The 16,441-nt window shown below is 37.4% G+C and overlaps 1 protein-coding gene across 1 annotated transcript in view; it reads left to right on the top strand.

Annotated features, from left to right (window-relative positions):
- The window catches only part of LOC123511113 (NADH-cytochrome b5 reductase 1-like), a gene marked incomplete at its 5' end in the record, with an annotated part of 136,055 nt that overhangs the window by 100,768 nt on the left and 18,846 nt on the right, over window positions 1-16,441 (top strand). Inside the window, one exon of the mRNA XM_045266735.1 lies at window positions 1,610-1,804. Within this exon, the coding sequence (XP_045122670.1) occupies window positions 1,610-1,804 (195 nt within the window). The remainder of the gene's footprint in view (window positions 1-1,609; window positions 1,805-16,441) is intronic.

A 16,441-nucleotide genomic window follows, 5' to 3' on the forward strand; every position in this document is an offset into this window, starting at 1 on the left:
TGAAAATAAAAATTATGAAGTTTAACATTTAGGCAGTTAAATTTAATTTAAGTCATTATAATGTACACTAATGTATGTATGTACGTAGCTTTATAATGTTGATGATCTTAAATTTACGAAGGGAGGGAGAGTGAAACGGGAAAGACACTAACCGGCAACCTGTGAAATGTAAACAAAGGACGCATCATTGTACCGCATTTAAAACTTATGTACCACATTTCCACAAGGCTTTCCATTTTATCCATTGTAGGGTCACGAGTTCAGGTAGTTCTTTTAGCTTGCAAGGAAGATACAGTCTCACCAGCCTTCTTAATAGTCTGCTGACTTGAAAATAGTAGAGACAGTAGATGGAGTCAAGATGGTGGCCAGCATTGCTATAGTTTTCTCGCCTCTCTAGTGTCTGTGAATAATATCCAGCTTCACTTCGAGAGTAAGAGACTTCCTGGTCTTCTTAGGAATGCTAGGCCACATTGCAAGGAGTTTTGGTGATAAGTTGAGCGAGTGAAGACGAGCTGCTGCTGACGCTTTTATGGGAGTGAGTGGTGCGTGTTGTCCACGAGAGGCTTGATCTTGATCTTGATCTTGATTCTACAGGTGTCCCAGGATTTCTCCTGAGGCAGGCCTTAGTATTTGCGGCTGCTAGTGTATTGAAAAGCTTGTTGGCTTGCGTGATACGGCTGGGCTTTCAAACTTGGAAAAAATTACCTGGATAAAACTTTGTTAAAGCAAGTTTGGTATTCGTTAAATGAGCAGATAGTAGTAAAATGAAACCTTCGTTGTAGCGAAATTTCGTTGTGTAAACCTTCGTTAAGCGGGGGTTGCCTGTATATGAAATGATGTGTAAAGCAGGAAAAGAAAAAAAAAACATATATTACAAGTATTGTGGATTTCTATAATAATTGGCAACTCTTATTAGCAATGGGATTCACATGACTTGGCCGACAAGCACAGTCTTGTAGGGGCAATCAGGGATGACACACACCAATGCATTGCTCAAGGGGAATAGGCTACGTGAGGAGGTTTATGAATGTCACTGTGAGGGTTGGTCTCTGTCTCCCAGATCACTACTAGAATCACTACTGGAGTCTTCACTTTCTTCTGTCTCAAGAAAAAAAATTGCTGTCTTCATTTTCATCATTCCTCAATGTCATTACTGAGTAACACTGACATAACATCACTCGGAGTACCGTTTCCTCCCTCTGGGTCACGGGGATTGCCAGATGTTGTCTCAAAATGGGAAAAGATGACTTATTGTGAGGGAACACATGTCTCAAGACTTAAGCAGACGAGTGAGAAAAGTTGCCAGATACCTCCACTTGCCCCAGGACCAATAGTGAGGGGAAGAGATTCAAACATTTAGTGCGGAAAAATCATGATTACTAGAACGATCCCCACCTCTCCGCACGCAGCGCTACAATCGTTCCAAAACAATCACCGTACTTAAGGGTTAAAGACTTAGATAGCTTCCCTGCTCCATTAAAATATCCTTAATTGTTTTTATTCATAAGTTAAGCTGACTTGCACTTTGACCAAGAAGCAAATGAGTAAGTTTTGATAGCCCAGCTTTTTGTAATGGTAATTTTGTATAAAATGATAACTATCTCTTCAGGTGGCACTGGTATCACTCCTATGCTACAGTTGGTACGTCAAGTGGTTAGAGATGAGGGAGACACTACTCAGCTGGCACTGGTGTTTGCTAATCAGACTGAGGCTGACATTTTGTTGCGGATGGAGCTGGAAGAAGTTCAAGCGCAGTATTCAAACAAGTTCAAGCTGTGGTACACTGTGGACCGTCCCCAGGAAGGTGTGTATATGTACTTAGCTAGTTGTAACATTGGGAAAAGAGCTATGCTCATGCTGTCCCATCTCTCTATATGAAAATCCAACATTTCTTTGAACTTGTTGATTGTCTTGGCTTTAATGACTCTTATCTAAGCCATTCCACACCTCTACACATCTTTGTGGAAAGCTAAATTTCTTGATATCTCTGCTTTCTTAATTTGCTTTGTTGCTGCCCTTTATATTCTCTCTAGTTTCCTTATGTGTTTCTTTTTGTTCGGTGGCATAGTGTAGCTGTATATTCTAATTTTGGTTGTATTTGAGTCATTAACAGTTTTTTTTTTATCATATCTACATCTAGGTAAGTAAATGCCACCTTTATATTTCTCAAAGTTCATAGGCATTTCCTGTAATTTTATTTATGTGCTTTTCTGGTGACAAGTTATCCACAATGGTTACTCCTAGGTCTTTAAAGACATCTTAATTTCTTCATTCCCCATTGAATAAACTTCCTTTGGCCTTCTTATGCTCATTCCAAATTCTAATATGCTGCACTTTTTTGTATTAAATTCCATTTCCCATGTGAGTGACCATTCTGCTATTTTATCCAAGTCTTGTAGCGCCTCACAGTCGTTCACATTTACTGCAAACATTATTGGTGCCAATACCAACCCCTGTGAAACTCCACTTAAGACATTTTTCCAGGCTGATTTTTTATCTCTTATAATTGTTCTAATTTCTCTGTCTTTTAGAAAGTCAGCCATCCATTTCAGAAGTCAAACCTTTAGTCCTCCATTTTGTTCAAGTTTCTACAATAACCTTTTGTGTGGGACCTTGTCAAATACCTTCTTTGAATCTAAGTATTAGTATGTGTGTGTGTACAGTCATACCTCGCCCAACACGACAGTTACGTTCCTGAGCTCATCGTGTACGGCGAGATTTGTGTTTGCCGAATAATAGGCCCTATGGGAAAATGGGGGTTACGTTCCCAGATCCTCCCCATAAAACTTTTTTTTTTACCAAAAAGGCTGAAAAAAAAAAAAACAATAAATGAAGTACCAAGCACACATTTTATTTAATTATAGTACTAGTACCTTTAGTTTATTTGCTGATTGGAGAGGGCTTGAAATATGAAGTGATAGGCCTCTGACTGGCAGATGCTTCCATATGGCATAAAGTCTCCTTGTAGGGCAAAAGAAGCTCCTCAACACCCCTCTTGAACTTACCGTATTTTACGGCTTACAAGATGCACTTTTTTTTCCTAAGAAATACCCTGAAAAATACTAGTACGTCTTCCAAGATGAATGTTGTATTGTAAGGCAGCATCCAACCTCAAGTGAGCTTGGACACTTGACAGATAGTGACCTGGATTTGTATGTTGAGTCATTACATTATGATGGTAGCTTAAGTACCATTTAATTTAGCCTTTTATATTATGTAAACTCAGTACTTAGGTGTTACAAGTATTTCCAATACCGTAATCCTTCCTGCGGCCTACTCAGTGTGTGGAGAAAACGGGCTGGTCCCTCGTCTCATTGCAACACACACATACATGCACACGAACGCACACACATCATGCCAGGTGCCTTTATGCCTTTATTGATAGAACATCCAAGTTGCCTACTCATTCAAGCAAGAGTCAAAACTCCACTTGTGAATAATATTGTATTCACATTGATAAAGCCTATGAAGCACGACTGCAAAATAGAACAAATACAAATTGCAGCACTGACGTGTTCGGTTTCGGCGATCGGACAAGTGATTCCGTAATGTAAACAACAGGTTCAAAACATGCCATCGCTCGTCACTAAAACAAGAAGATATGGACTGTTTCACTGTGTATATGTATTTACCTATGGTGTTTTTATTTACATAGTTTTAATTTTGTGGTGAGTGCTCCAGCAAATTTGTAATGAGTGGTGAAACAATAGTGTCTTGCAGATTCCTTGCTTCTTATGTTTTTGTGTTCAGTGGTCGGGTATATGGTGAATGCATTCTTGTATGAGAATGACTTTTTTTTCCTTAGAAATTTCTTTCAAATATTAGGGTGTGTCTTCCAAGATGCAGCGTCTTGCAAGCCGTAAAATACAGTAATGCTCCTCTCCAGAATGGGATCTGTTTCAGTGAAGAGGGATGTTGCATCTTCCATGACTTTCAGCAAATTATGAAGAGTCCAAGACGCTTGGGAGGAAAGGTCAAGTGCATCCACCAAGACCAGCGGGAGATTCAAATGGAGACCAAATTGTGCAATCGCGAGTCAAAGTCGTGCTCGGCGAAATATGGGATATTTTACCGATTCGTGTATACGCGAGTTACGTGTTTGGTGAATTCATGTTCGGTGAGGTATGACTGTATTTACCTATTTGTATTTACCCATTTGTGATTTACAGGGTCTGAGATTGGCTCTCTATGTCCTGTCTCTTTGTCCACATTTATCGAGTTTGTCCTTCATCTGACTGACACTTGCTGCACACACCACCTCTCTACTCAATTTGTTCCATTTTTCATTGCCACGATATGGGAAGCTATACTTCTTGACATTTCCCATATAACTGTCCTTTTGTATTTTTTTGGGTGTCCTCTCAGTTGATTGTTGGAAGACATCCTTATCAAGTCTTCTCTATCTAGGATATCCATTCCATTTATTGTTTTATACATTGTTATCATATCTCCCCTCTCTCTTCTTGCTTCTGACGTGGGTAAATCCAGTCTTCTTAATCTCTCCTCGTATGGCACCTCCTTAAAACCTGGTATCATCCTCGTTCCCAACTGCTACACTCTTTCTAGTTTCTTCACGTGTTTCTTCATATGTGGTGACCATATCACCGCTGCATATTCCAACTGAGGTCTAATTAAGGTGGTTAATATTTTCTTTATCATATTCTGATCCAAGTACAGTGCTTACTCCAATTTTGCGAGAAATGGGGCAGCATTGCGAGTCGTAAATTTGGAAATAGCAAAATTGGAAGTATTATTCCTATAGGAAAAATTGAATATGGTGGACCCCTCGTCCATGGTCGCTTAATTTTATAATATTTTCCTAATATTTTGCCCATATTTATATCACATATATATTGAGCCAGGTATCTTTCCATATGAATGATCAGTGTTTGTACAATGGCTACGAGAATAAAAAATCTGTCCACCATAGGTTTTAACAGATTTTTCAATGTTCTCACTGTTTTTAAACACCATTCTCACAGTTGATTCTCCCACACCAAACTCTCTGGAAATATCACAGTTCCTTTTTCCATATCTTTTCATCTTAATTATCTTCTTCTGCTCCAAAGTTAGCCTAATGTTTTTCTTGGTTGGTGGCGCCATGTCGCACAAAGTCGACCACAAGGATTCTTCCAAATTTGCAGAGAACTCCGTGGAGGTGTACGTAAACAAATGGAAGGCGGGAGGGAGAGGGGCAGTGTTGCCAGATGAGCTTCGTTGAATTACCGCCAGATTTTTATGAAATCTAGCCAAAAACCACCAAACTATGATAAATATAGTATAAATATGATAATAATATAGTATAATATGATAAATATGAATAAATTCATAAAATATTGCCTATATAATACAGTAATATATAATTTGCGGGAACACTCTCTCCCGCCACCACTCACAATACCGGGAGAAAGGAGCAAGATGGGAAAATTTTAAAAATGGCAATTTTTGGTCCTTGGTCACAAAATTGGCGTATCGCAAAATTTGAACTCGCAAAATTGGAGTAAGCACTGTAATTGAATGAGAATCCAATACTTTGGAGTGTGTTGTAAGTTTTTCCAAATATTCTGTTAATGTGCTTTTCTTGTGATATCACTCTTTCCCATTTCTATGAGATGGCTTTTGTCCACATTGAATTCCATCTCCCACTTTTTACTCCATTCCCAGATTTTATTTAGGTCTTGCAGTATTTCACAATCCTCTTTTTGCTTTATAACTCTGCACAGTTTCGCATCGTCTGCAAACAGATTTATGTAGCTCTTCATTCCTTCTGGCATGTCATTTATATAAATGAGAATAAGTATTGGCGCCAATACTGACTCCTGTGGCACTCCGCTTTCTACTGCTCTCCACTTGGACTTCATATCTTTGACTACCGTCCTTATTTCTCTCCCCATCAAATAATGTTCCATCCATCTCAATGTGTTTCTTTTTAAACCACCCTTCTCCTGTAATTTCCACAGTAACCTTGCATGTGGCACTTTATCAAATGCCTTTTTTAAATCCAAGTAAATACAGTCAACCCATCCCTCTCTCTCTTGTACCCTATCAACTATTCTAGAGTAGAAACTCAGTAATTTTGTTACATACATCATTTTTAGTCTCTTGCTTTTATCACTCTTAGTTAAACTTGTTTCACTTTTTCCTCTTCTTTTTCTTTTATAAACCATTTCCTTATCCTGTCTCCAAGAATTCTCCAAGAAAATGCCTTTTTTTTTTTCCTCTTCTGACCTTTCATTATTATTTTTCCGTACTGCTGCCGCCAGTTCGTTGTATCTCTTCCTTTCTTCCTCATTTCTATTTTTCTTTATATATATATCCTTGCAACCTTCTGTTTGTCTTGAGTTTAGTTGTTCTATATAATATTTCTTCTGTTGCTGCTTGTGATTTTAGTAGTACAGGGTGCGGCAACATAACTTCCTTTTTCCAAAAGGCAATAAAACAAGATGTATAAATCAGAAAGGTTTTAATTTTGTTTCATAATGATAGTACATATTTAAAGTTTTGTTTCACACAGTTTTGAAAATCATATCAGGTAGGTGACGTCCCCCATTGTCCATACACTGCATAAACTGATTTTGGGTGTTTGCCATGACCCTCACCAGCGTATCAGCAGGTATATTGGCAATTTCTTCTTGGATGTTGGCCTTCAAGTCTGGTAGGTTTCTCGGCCGGTTGACATAAACATGGGATTTCAAATATCCCCACAAATAAAAATCACAAGGTGACAAATCGGGGGAACGGGCTGGCCACTCTGAATCGCCCCTTATTGAAATGAGGCACTCTGGAAAGTGTTCCCTCAAAACAGCCATCAATGCCCTTGAAGTGTGAGCCGTTGCTCCGTCCTCTTGAAACCAAATATCCCCTAGGTCCAATTCTTCAATTCGTGGAAAAAAAAAATTCCTCCAACATGTTTACATACCGGTCTGAATTCACTGTCAGTGACCTCATTTTCTTAAAAAAAAACAAGGACCAACAATTCCAGTGGAGGAAATTGCACACCACACTGTGACTTTAGGTGAATGCAAAGGCCTTTCATGCAATTTACGGGGATTGGTGTCAGCCCAGTAGCGCATGTTTTGTTTGTTGACGCATCCAGTCAAATGAAAATGTGCTTCATCACTAAAGTAAACAATAGTGTCTTCAGGAACGTTTTCGAGAAGTGCCTCACATGCGTTCCTTCGTGAAATGAAATCACGTACGGAGAGTTCCTGCACAATCGCCATCTTGTAAGGATGGTAATGAAGGTCATCATGAAGTATTTGCCTCACTGAACTATCGGAAAGTGCAAAAACAGAGGCATGTTTGTGCGAGAACGCTGTGGGGATTGCAAGATTGAAGCTCTCACTGCCTCAATGTTTTCAGGTGTTCTGATGGGACAAGGTACTCCAGTTCTTCGTCGTGTCGTACTCCCGGTTTGCCTGAACGTAGTGACCCATTGAAACGATTTTGAAAGGCGCGCTGGGTTGCAATCACAGACTGTCGATTCGAAAAGTAGGCTTCGATGGCAAACGCACGCTCCTCACTTCTCCAACGCATGATAACGACTGACTGTATTTCCAAGAAAACTTTCGGAACGGCCCTGTCAAATGAAACCACGCCCACCCTGCTACCATTTCTACACCCAGATTGCCACGCATTATAAAAAAGGATGTTATGTTGCCGCACCCTGTATTTTAATTGGTCTTGTTTTTCCTTCTTGATATGGTCCCATTCTGTTTATTTTTTCTACTTCCTCTTCTAAGTTCTGCCTATCTTTGTCATTTAGATTTTTTAGTACGTCTTTGACTGATTTCATTTCTTCTTTTTCTCTTCTTGGTCTATATTTTATATTTTTTCTTTTAATCCAAATACGATTACACTTTTTTTTTGCAATTTCTCTAACTAGATTTTCTTTTGTCTTGGACTCCTATCATTTTGTTTGTCATAATTTCATCTCTTTCTTTTAGTTGTTCTTGAATCACCTGAAAGTCATCCTTTTCTTTCTTATCTTGGACTCTCCATGCTTGTACTACTTTTTTAATCACGTTCTGTACTCTTTCCTCTTCTTTGTTTACTAGATCTTTCAGCTTCTCTTTTTCTTTCTCAGCTTTACCGAGTCCTTCTTCCATCAGCTTCTTGTAGTTAGCTACTTCCTTTTTCAGTTCTTTGTTTTCCGCTCTTAGCCTAGCTTCGTTTTCTTCCACTTTTTTTTTTTATCCTTTCTCTCAGTTTTTTAAACTCTTTTTCCTATTCTTCATTCTCTTTCATTCCCATACTCTCCTTTATCCATTTATCTAGTTTACGTTCAATAGTCAACACTCTCTTAAATAGTGAAGTATTTGCTGCATCAAGACCGAATGCGCTTACTCCCTCATCAACATAGTCATCTTCTTCTTTCATTCTTTCCCTAGTCTTATACCTGCATATAGATGGAATCTCTTCTTTACTCATGATTCTCTAACACTTGATTTCATGAAAAACGAGTCCACACTACTCGCCCAAGCCACTGCAAATACTGTACAACAGGCAGTGAAGATCAACTGAGAGCGACACCACTGCGTCCTTCCTCAACCGTGTCTGGTGTGTGTGTGTATTTTACCTAGTTGTAGTTTTACAGGGCCTGGGCTTTATGCTCATGTGGCCCCATCTTCATATCTACACTTATCCAATCTTACTTTAAAACTATGCACACTCGTTGCAGACACTACTTCTTCACTCAAACTGTTCCACGTCTCAATACAGTACATCTTTGCGGGAAACTATACTTTTTAATATCTCTTACACATCTTCCCTTCCTCAGCTTCTTACTATGCGATCTTGTGCTTCGACTGACATATTCTTCTCTCAGGATCAGATGCTTATTGTCCACTTGGTCCATTCCGTTTATCAATTTATGAACTTGTATGAGATCCCCTCTCTCCCTTCTCTACTCCAATGTTGGAAGATCCATAGCCTTTAGTCTCTCCTCATATGTCATCCCTTCAAGTTCTGTGACCATTCTTGTAGCCATTTTTTGTAGTCTCTCCAGCTTCCTTATTTGATTCTTTATATGAGGGGTCCACACTACTCCTGCATATTCCAATCTGGGTTTTATTATAGTACTTATCAGTTTCTTCATCATTTCTTTGTCCACGTAGTGAAATTCTATTCCAATATTTCTCAGCAAATTGTATGTCTCTCTGAAAATTCTATCAATATTGCTTGCCTGTTGATTATTTTTTTCCATCGTCACTCCCAATTTTTTTTCCTTTTTTACTTTCTCCAGTTCTACTCCATCTCCTATCTTATAGATTCCCACTGGTCGTTTTTCACCCTTTCCCATTTCTATGACATGGCTTTTGTCCACATTGAATTCCATTTCCCACTTTTTACTCCATTCCCAGATCTTATTTAGGTCTTCTTGCAGTATTTCACAATCCTCTTTTTGCTTTATAACTCTGCACGGTTTCGTATCATCTGCAAACAGATTTATGTAGCTGTTCACTCCTTCTGGCATGTCGTTTATATATATGAAGAAAAGTATTGGTGCTGATGCTGACCCCTGCAGCACTCTGTTATCTACTGCTTTCCACTTGGACTTCATATCTTTAACTACCTTCCTTATTTCTCTACCCCTCAAATAATTTTCCATCCATCTCAGTGTGCTTTCTTTTAAGCCACCCTTCTCCTCTAACTTCCACAGTAATCTTGCATGTGGCACTTTGTCAAATGCCTTTTTTAAATCCAAATAAATACATTCAACCCATCCCTCTCTCTTTTGTACTCTATCAACTATTCTAGAGTAGAAACTCAGTAAATTAGTTACACACGACCGTCTTTTTCTAAAACCAAATTGGCTATTTGACATTAATTTGTTGTCTTCAAGGAACTCAATCCATTGTTTCTTTATTATTCTTTCAAACATCTTGCATATTACACTAGTTAGTGATACCGGTCTGTAATTTAAAGGTTTTTCCTTCTTTCTGCTCTTATATATAGGAACCACCTTGGTTCTTTTCCATTCTATTGGTACTGTTCCATTTTCTATTGAGCATTTTATTATGTGGTATATAGGACTTGCTAGTTCTTCCCTGCATTCTTTCAGTATTCTGCCTGAGACTTCATCAGGTCCCATTGCCTTCCCTTCATCCAAATCCTTCATTAACTCTTTTATTTCAACCTTGGTTACTTTAACATCTTTCATATACATGGTCTCTCTATTACCCTGTGGCCTTTCAAATTTGGATTCCTGAGTAAAGACCTCCTGGAATTTAGTATTTAACAGTTCTGCCATACTTTTTTGGGTCTTCCACCATCCCATTCTCTCCTTTTAACTTTTCTATTGTTTCTTTTGCCTAATTTTTCCATTTATGAATCTGTTAAACAATTTCGGTTGCTCCTTACATTTTTCAACAATGTCCTTTTCATAGTTCTTTTCCTCATCCTTCCTCACCTTAACATATCCATTTCTTGCTGCCTTGAAGTTTTCCTTATTTACTAGATTTCTATTTCTCCTCCACCTTTTCCATGCTCCATCTCTTTTCTACTTTGCCCTAGCACACCTTCCGCTAAACCAATCTTTCTTTCCTTCTTTTTTAGGTGTATATTTTGGGACTTATTCCCTGACTCCTGTTTTGTATATTTCCAAAAATAAGTTATACTTCTCTTACACTGTCTCTGAGTTTTCCATCTCCTCCCAGTTAACGTATTTGAAGTAGTACTTGAGATTCTCAATATCAGCCTTTCTGTAATTGAATCGGTCTCCTTTGTATGAATCGTCTCTATCTTCCTTTCCCTCTTCTATATCCATTTCTAATATTACATGATCACTCTTTCCCAATGGGCACTTATATCTTATATCATCGTTCATTTGTATACCCCTTGTAAAAACTAAGTCCAATCTCACCGGCTCATCGTTTCCTCTGAATCTTGTGTTTTCCTGTACTCTTTGGTCCAACATATTATCTAACATTAGGTTCAGGAATCTTTCTCCCCAGGCTTCTTCCCCCATACCACTTTCATAATTTTCCCAGTCCACTTCTTTACAGTTGAAATCTCCTACTAATATAACTTTTCTCCTTTCTTTAATGATTCTCGTTAGACTCCTTATTGTGTCATCTATCATGTCTTTATATTCTTGATTGGTCCATGAATTTGTTTTTGGTGGCATATATGTTACAATGATTGTTAACTCTTTTTCATTTATATGCATCTTAACATACAGTACTTCTGCTTTTCCTTCCCCACATTCCACTTGGTTTATCACCATCTCCTTCCTTAACATTATCATGACTTCTCCTCCTCCTCCTTTACCCCCTCTGTCTCTCCTCCATACATTATATCTATTATCCAAGTCTATTTTGATTGCTTCATTTAGTTTTGTTTCAGTCAGGCATGCAATATCCTGTTCTTCTTTCTTTATGTAATCTCTTAATTCTAATTTACTTGATAAAACCCTGTCTATGTTCGTATACATCATTTTTAGTCTCTTGCCTTTATCACTTTTAGTTAAACTTGTTCCTCTTTTTCCTCTTCCTTCTCTTTTATATACCATTTCCTTATCCTGTCTCCTAGAATTCTCCAAAAAAAAAAACTTTTTTTTTCCTCTTCTGACCTTTCATTATTTTTTTCCCTTACTGCTGCTGCCAGTTTGTTGTATCTCTTCCTTTCTTCTCTCATTTTTATATATATATATATATATATATATATATATATATATATATATATATATATATATATATATATATATATATCCTTGCAACCTTCTGTTTCTCTGAGTTTAGTTGTTCTATATAATATTTCTTCTGTTGCTGCTTGTGATTTTAGTAGTATCTTAATTGGTCTCATTGTTCCTTCTTGATAAGGTCCCATTCTGTTTATTTCTTCTATTTCCTTTTCTAAGATCTACCTATCTTCATCGTTTAGATTTTTTAGTAGGTCTTTGACTGATTTCATTTCTTCTTTTTCTCTTCTTGGTCTAAATTTTATATTTTTTTCTATTAGTCCAAATACGATTACACTTTTTTTTTTGCAATTTCCCTAACTAAATTTTCTTTTGTCTTGAGGACTCCTATCATTTTTTTTTTGTCATATTTTCATCTCTTTCTTTTAGTTGTTCTTGAATCACCTCCTGAAAATCATCCTTATCTTTCTTATCTTGGACTCTCCATGCTTGTACTTCTTTTTTAATCACGTTCTGTACTCTTTCCTCTTCTTTGTTTACTAGATCTTTCAACTTCTCTTTTTCTTTCTCGCCGAGTCCTTGTTCCATCTGCTTCTTGTAGGTAGCTACTTCCTTTTTCAGTTCTTCGTTTTCCGCTCTTAGCCTAGATTAGTTTTTTTCCACTTTTTTTTTTATCCTTTCTCTCAGTTTTTGAAATTTTTTTTCCTGTTCTTCATTCTCTTTCATTCTTATGCTCTCCTTTATCCATTTATCTAGATTATGTTCAATAATCAACACTCTTAAATAATTAAGTATTTGCCGTATCAAAACCTTCGAATGCTCTTACTCCCTCATCAACATAGTCATCTTCTTCTTTCATTCTTTCCCTAGTCTCATACCTGCATTTAGATGGAATCTCTTTTTTACTCATGATTCTCTAACACTGGATTTCATGAAAACAAGTCTACACTACTCGCCCAGGCCACTGCAAATACCATACAACAGGTAGTGAAGATCAACTGATTCTCGGAGCGGCGTCACTGCATCGTTCTTCGACCGCGTCTGGTGTATTTACCTAAATGTACTTTTTACCTAGTTGTAGTTTTACAGGGCCTGGGCTTTATGCTCGTGTGGCCCCGTCTCCATATCTACACTTATCCAATCTTACTTTAAAAGTATGCACACTCGTTGCAGACACTACTTCTTCATTTAAATTGTTCCACGTCTTAATACATCTCTGCGGGAAACTATATTTTTTAATATCTCTCAGACATCTTCCTTTTCTCAGCTTTTTACTGTACAATCTTGTGCTTCAGATGTCATATTCTTCTCTCAGGATCAGTTTCTCATTATCCACTTGGTCCATTCCGTTGATCAATTTTTAAACTTGTATCAGGTCTTCTCTCTCCCTTCTTTGTTCTAGGGTTGGTAGATCCATAGCCTTTAGTCTCTCCTCATATGTCATCCCTTCAAATTCTGGAACCATTCTTGTAGCTATTTTTTGTAGCCTCTCCAATTTCCTTTTGTGTTTCTTTTTATGAGGGGTGCACACTACTCCTGCATATTCCAATCTGGGTCTTATAGTACTTATCAATTTTTTCATCATTTCTTTGTCTATGTAATAAAATGCTACTCCAATATTCTTTAGCAAATTATATGTTTCTCTAAAAATTCTATCAATATGGCTTACTGGTTGATTGTTTTCTTCCACCGTCACTCCTAAGTCCTTTTCCTTTTTAACTTTCTCCAGTTCTACTCCATCTCCCATCTTATAGATTCCCACAGGTCGTCTTTCACTCTTTCCCATTTCCATGACATGGCTTTTATTCACATTGAATTCCATTTCCCACTTCTTACTCCATTCCCAGATCTTATTTAGGTCTTCTTGAAGTATTTCACAATCCTCCTTTTGCTTTATAACTCTGCACAATTTTGTATCATCTGTAAACAGATTTATGTAGCTGTTCACTCCTTCTGGCATGTCGTTAATATAAATGAGGAAAAGTATTGGTGCCAATACTGACCCCTCTGGCACTCCGCTTTCTACTGCTCTCCACTTGGACTTCATATCTTTATCTTTAACTACCGTCCTTATTTCTCTCCCCCTCAAATAACTTTCTATCCATCTCAATGTGCTTCCGTTTAAGCCATCCTTCTCCTCTAACTTCCATAGTAATCTCGCATGTGGCACTTTGTCAAACGCCTTTTTTAAATCCAAATAAATACAGTCAACCCATCCCTCTCTCTCTTGTACTCTATCAACTATTCTAGAATAGAAACTCAATAAATTAGTTACAAAAGACTGTCTTTTTCTAAAATTAAATTGGCTATTTGATATTAATTTGTTGTCTTCAAGGAATTCGATCCATTGTTTCTTTATTATTCTTTCACACATCTTGCATATTACACTAGTTAGTGATACCGGTCTGTAATTTAAATGTTCTTCCTTCCTTCCGCTCTTATATATGGGAACCACCTCAGCTCTTTTCCATTCTACTGGTACTGTTCCATTTTCTATTGAGCATTTTATGATGTTGTATATAGGACTTACTAGTTCTTCCCTACATTCTTTCCCTATTCTCTTCATCCAGTTCCTTCATTAACTCTTTTATTTCAAGCTTGGTTACTTTAATCTCTTTCATATAGATTGTGTCTCTATTACTCTGTGGCCTCTCAAATTTGGATTCCTTAGTAAAGACCTCCTGGAATTTTTTATTAAATAGTTCTGCCATACTTTTTGGGTCTTCCACCATCCCGTTCTCTCCTTTTAACCTTTCTATTGTTTCTTTTTGGCTAATTTTTCCATTTATGAATCTATAGAACAATTTTGTTTGCTCCTTACATTTTTCGACAATGTCTTTTTCGAAGTTCTTTTCCTCTTCCTTCCTCACCTTAACATATTCATTTCTCACTGCTTTGAAGTTTTCCTTATTTGCTGGATTTCTATTTCTCCTCCAAATTTTCCATGCTCCATCTCTTTTCTCCTTTGCCCTAGCACACCTTTCATTAAACCAATCTTTTTTTCCTTTTTCTTTAGGTCTATATTTTGGGACATTCCCTGTCTCCTGTTTTGTATATTTCCAAAAATAAGTTATATTTGTCTTGCATTGTCTCTGAATTTTCCATCTCCTCCCAGTCTACATTTTTAAAATAGTTCTTGAGATTCTCAATATCAGCCTTTCTGTAATTTAATCGGTCTCCTTTGTATGAATCGTCTCTATCTTCCTTTCCCTCTTCTATATCTATTTCTAATATTGCATGGTCACTCTTTCCCAATGGGCACTCATATCTTATATCATCATTCATTTGTATACCCCTTGTGTATGTGTGTGTGTGTGAGATAAGACCCTATAGTATAACTTATGTTCTTTGTTTGAAATTAAATGGATGAATTTCTCCCTCATTTCTCTCTCTCTCTCTCTCTCTCTCTCTCTCTCTCTCTCTCTCTCTCTCTCTCTCTCTCTCTCTCTCTCTCTCTCTCTCTCTCTCTCTCTCTCTCTCTCTCTCTCTCTCTCTCTCTCTCTCTCTCTCTCTCTCTCTCTCTCTCTCTCTCTCTCTCTCTCTCTCTCATTGGAAGTATGATTTCTTTACCTAAATGAAATGCCCAAGAGAAAGAGAATTTGCACAGAGTTATTGCACTCTTGGGTATTTACACTTCAGGTTACACCATGGGCAGGAGGAAATTTTGATAAGGCGTTAATTTTACTCTCAGAATTCATATGGTGCTGGAAAGTACATTATTGTATTCAGAATTACAAAGAGAATTGGATTTTTTTTATAATTTAAATTGTCTTCCAGCATTTTCTAAGTTTACCATTTTTCCCTGTCATAGGAGATGGAAAATAATTTTGACTTCCAGAAGACAAGGGTTAATGTTATTTCATTATATATCATCGTGTTATTCAAATTCATGCTAATCGGAGTTGACTGTACAAGTATTTATTTATTTATTTATTTTTTTTTTTTCATTAAAGGTAAGCTAGAAACTAAAGTGATTCCAATAGAACAGCTTAACAAGGGTGGAATGAATAAAAAACTGCACAAGTGACTGATAACTTGCTGTCTGCCAGGATGCCAAGATTCAAGGAGGGACCTGAGAGGGTATTATGCTGATTTTCCCAGGAATGATTACTGTTTCCATGTCTGTGTGCTGAATGCATAACAGAGGTGATAGTGTCTGGCATTGAGGTGTACATTCCTTACTCTTTTTCTCAACCTAAACCTTCTAGTCCTTGGTTTAAAACAGCCTTTTCTCATGCTATTCATGATAGAGAGGTTGCCCACAAAAGGTACTTGAGCCTACCATCAGCTGAATCTCATGCACTTTATTTTTCTAGCCAGAATCTTGCTAAGTCCATTCATCAACTTGCCAAATATTCCTTCATAAATAGAAAATGTCAAAATCTCACAAACTCCAACTCCCCTCGAGACTTTTGACATCTGGCCAAAAAAATCTCCAATAACATTATTTCTTTATTTTTTCCTTCTTTATTTCATCCTGATGGCAACACTACCATCACATTTGTCTTTAAAGTTGAATTATTCTCTTAAATCTTTGTTAACAACTCCACCTTGGATGATTTTGGGCTTGTTCCTCCTCTCCTTTTCCCTCTGACTAGTTCATGCCTACAGTTAAAGTTCTTTGTAATAATGTTTTCCATACCCTCGCTGGCCTGAATCCTCGGAAGGCTTATAGACCTGATGGGTCCCTCCTATTGTTCTCTAAAACTGTACTTCTGTATTTGCACCTTACCTGGCCAAACTCTTTCAACTATGTCTATCGACTTCTACCTTTCCGTTATGCTGGAAGTTTGTCTACAT

The sequence above is a fragment of the Portunus trituberculatus genome, chromosome 31 (genome assembly GCF_017591435.1).
Source record: "Portunus trituberculatus isolate SZX2019 chromosome 31, ASM1759143v1, whole genome shotgun sequence".
In the NCBI taxonomy this organism is placed as follows: Eukaryota; Metazoa; Arthropoda; class Malacostraca; order Decapoda; family Portunidae; genus Portunus; species Portunus trituberculatus.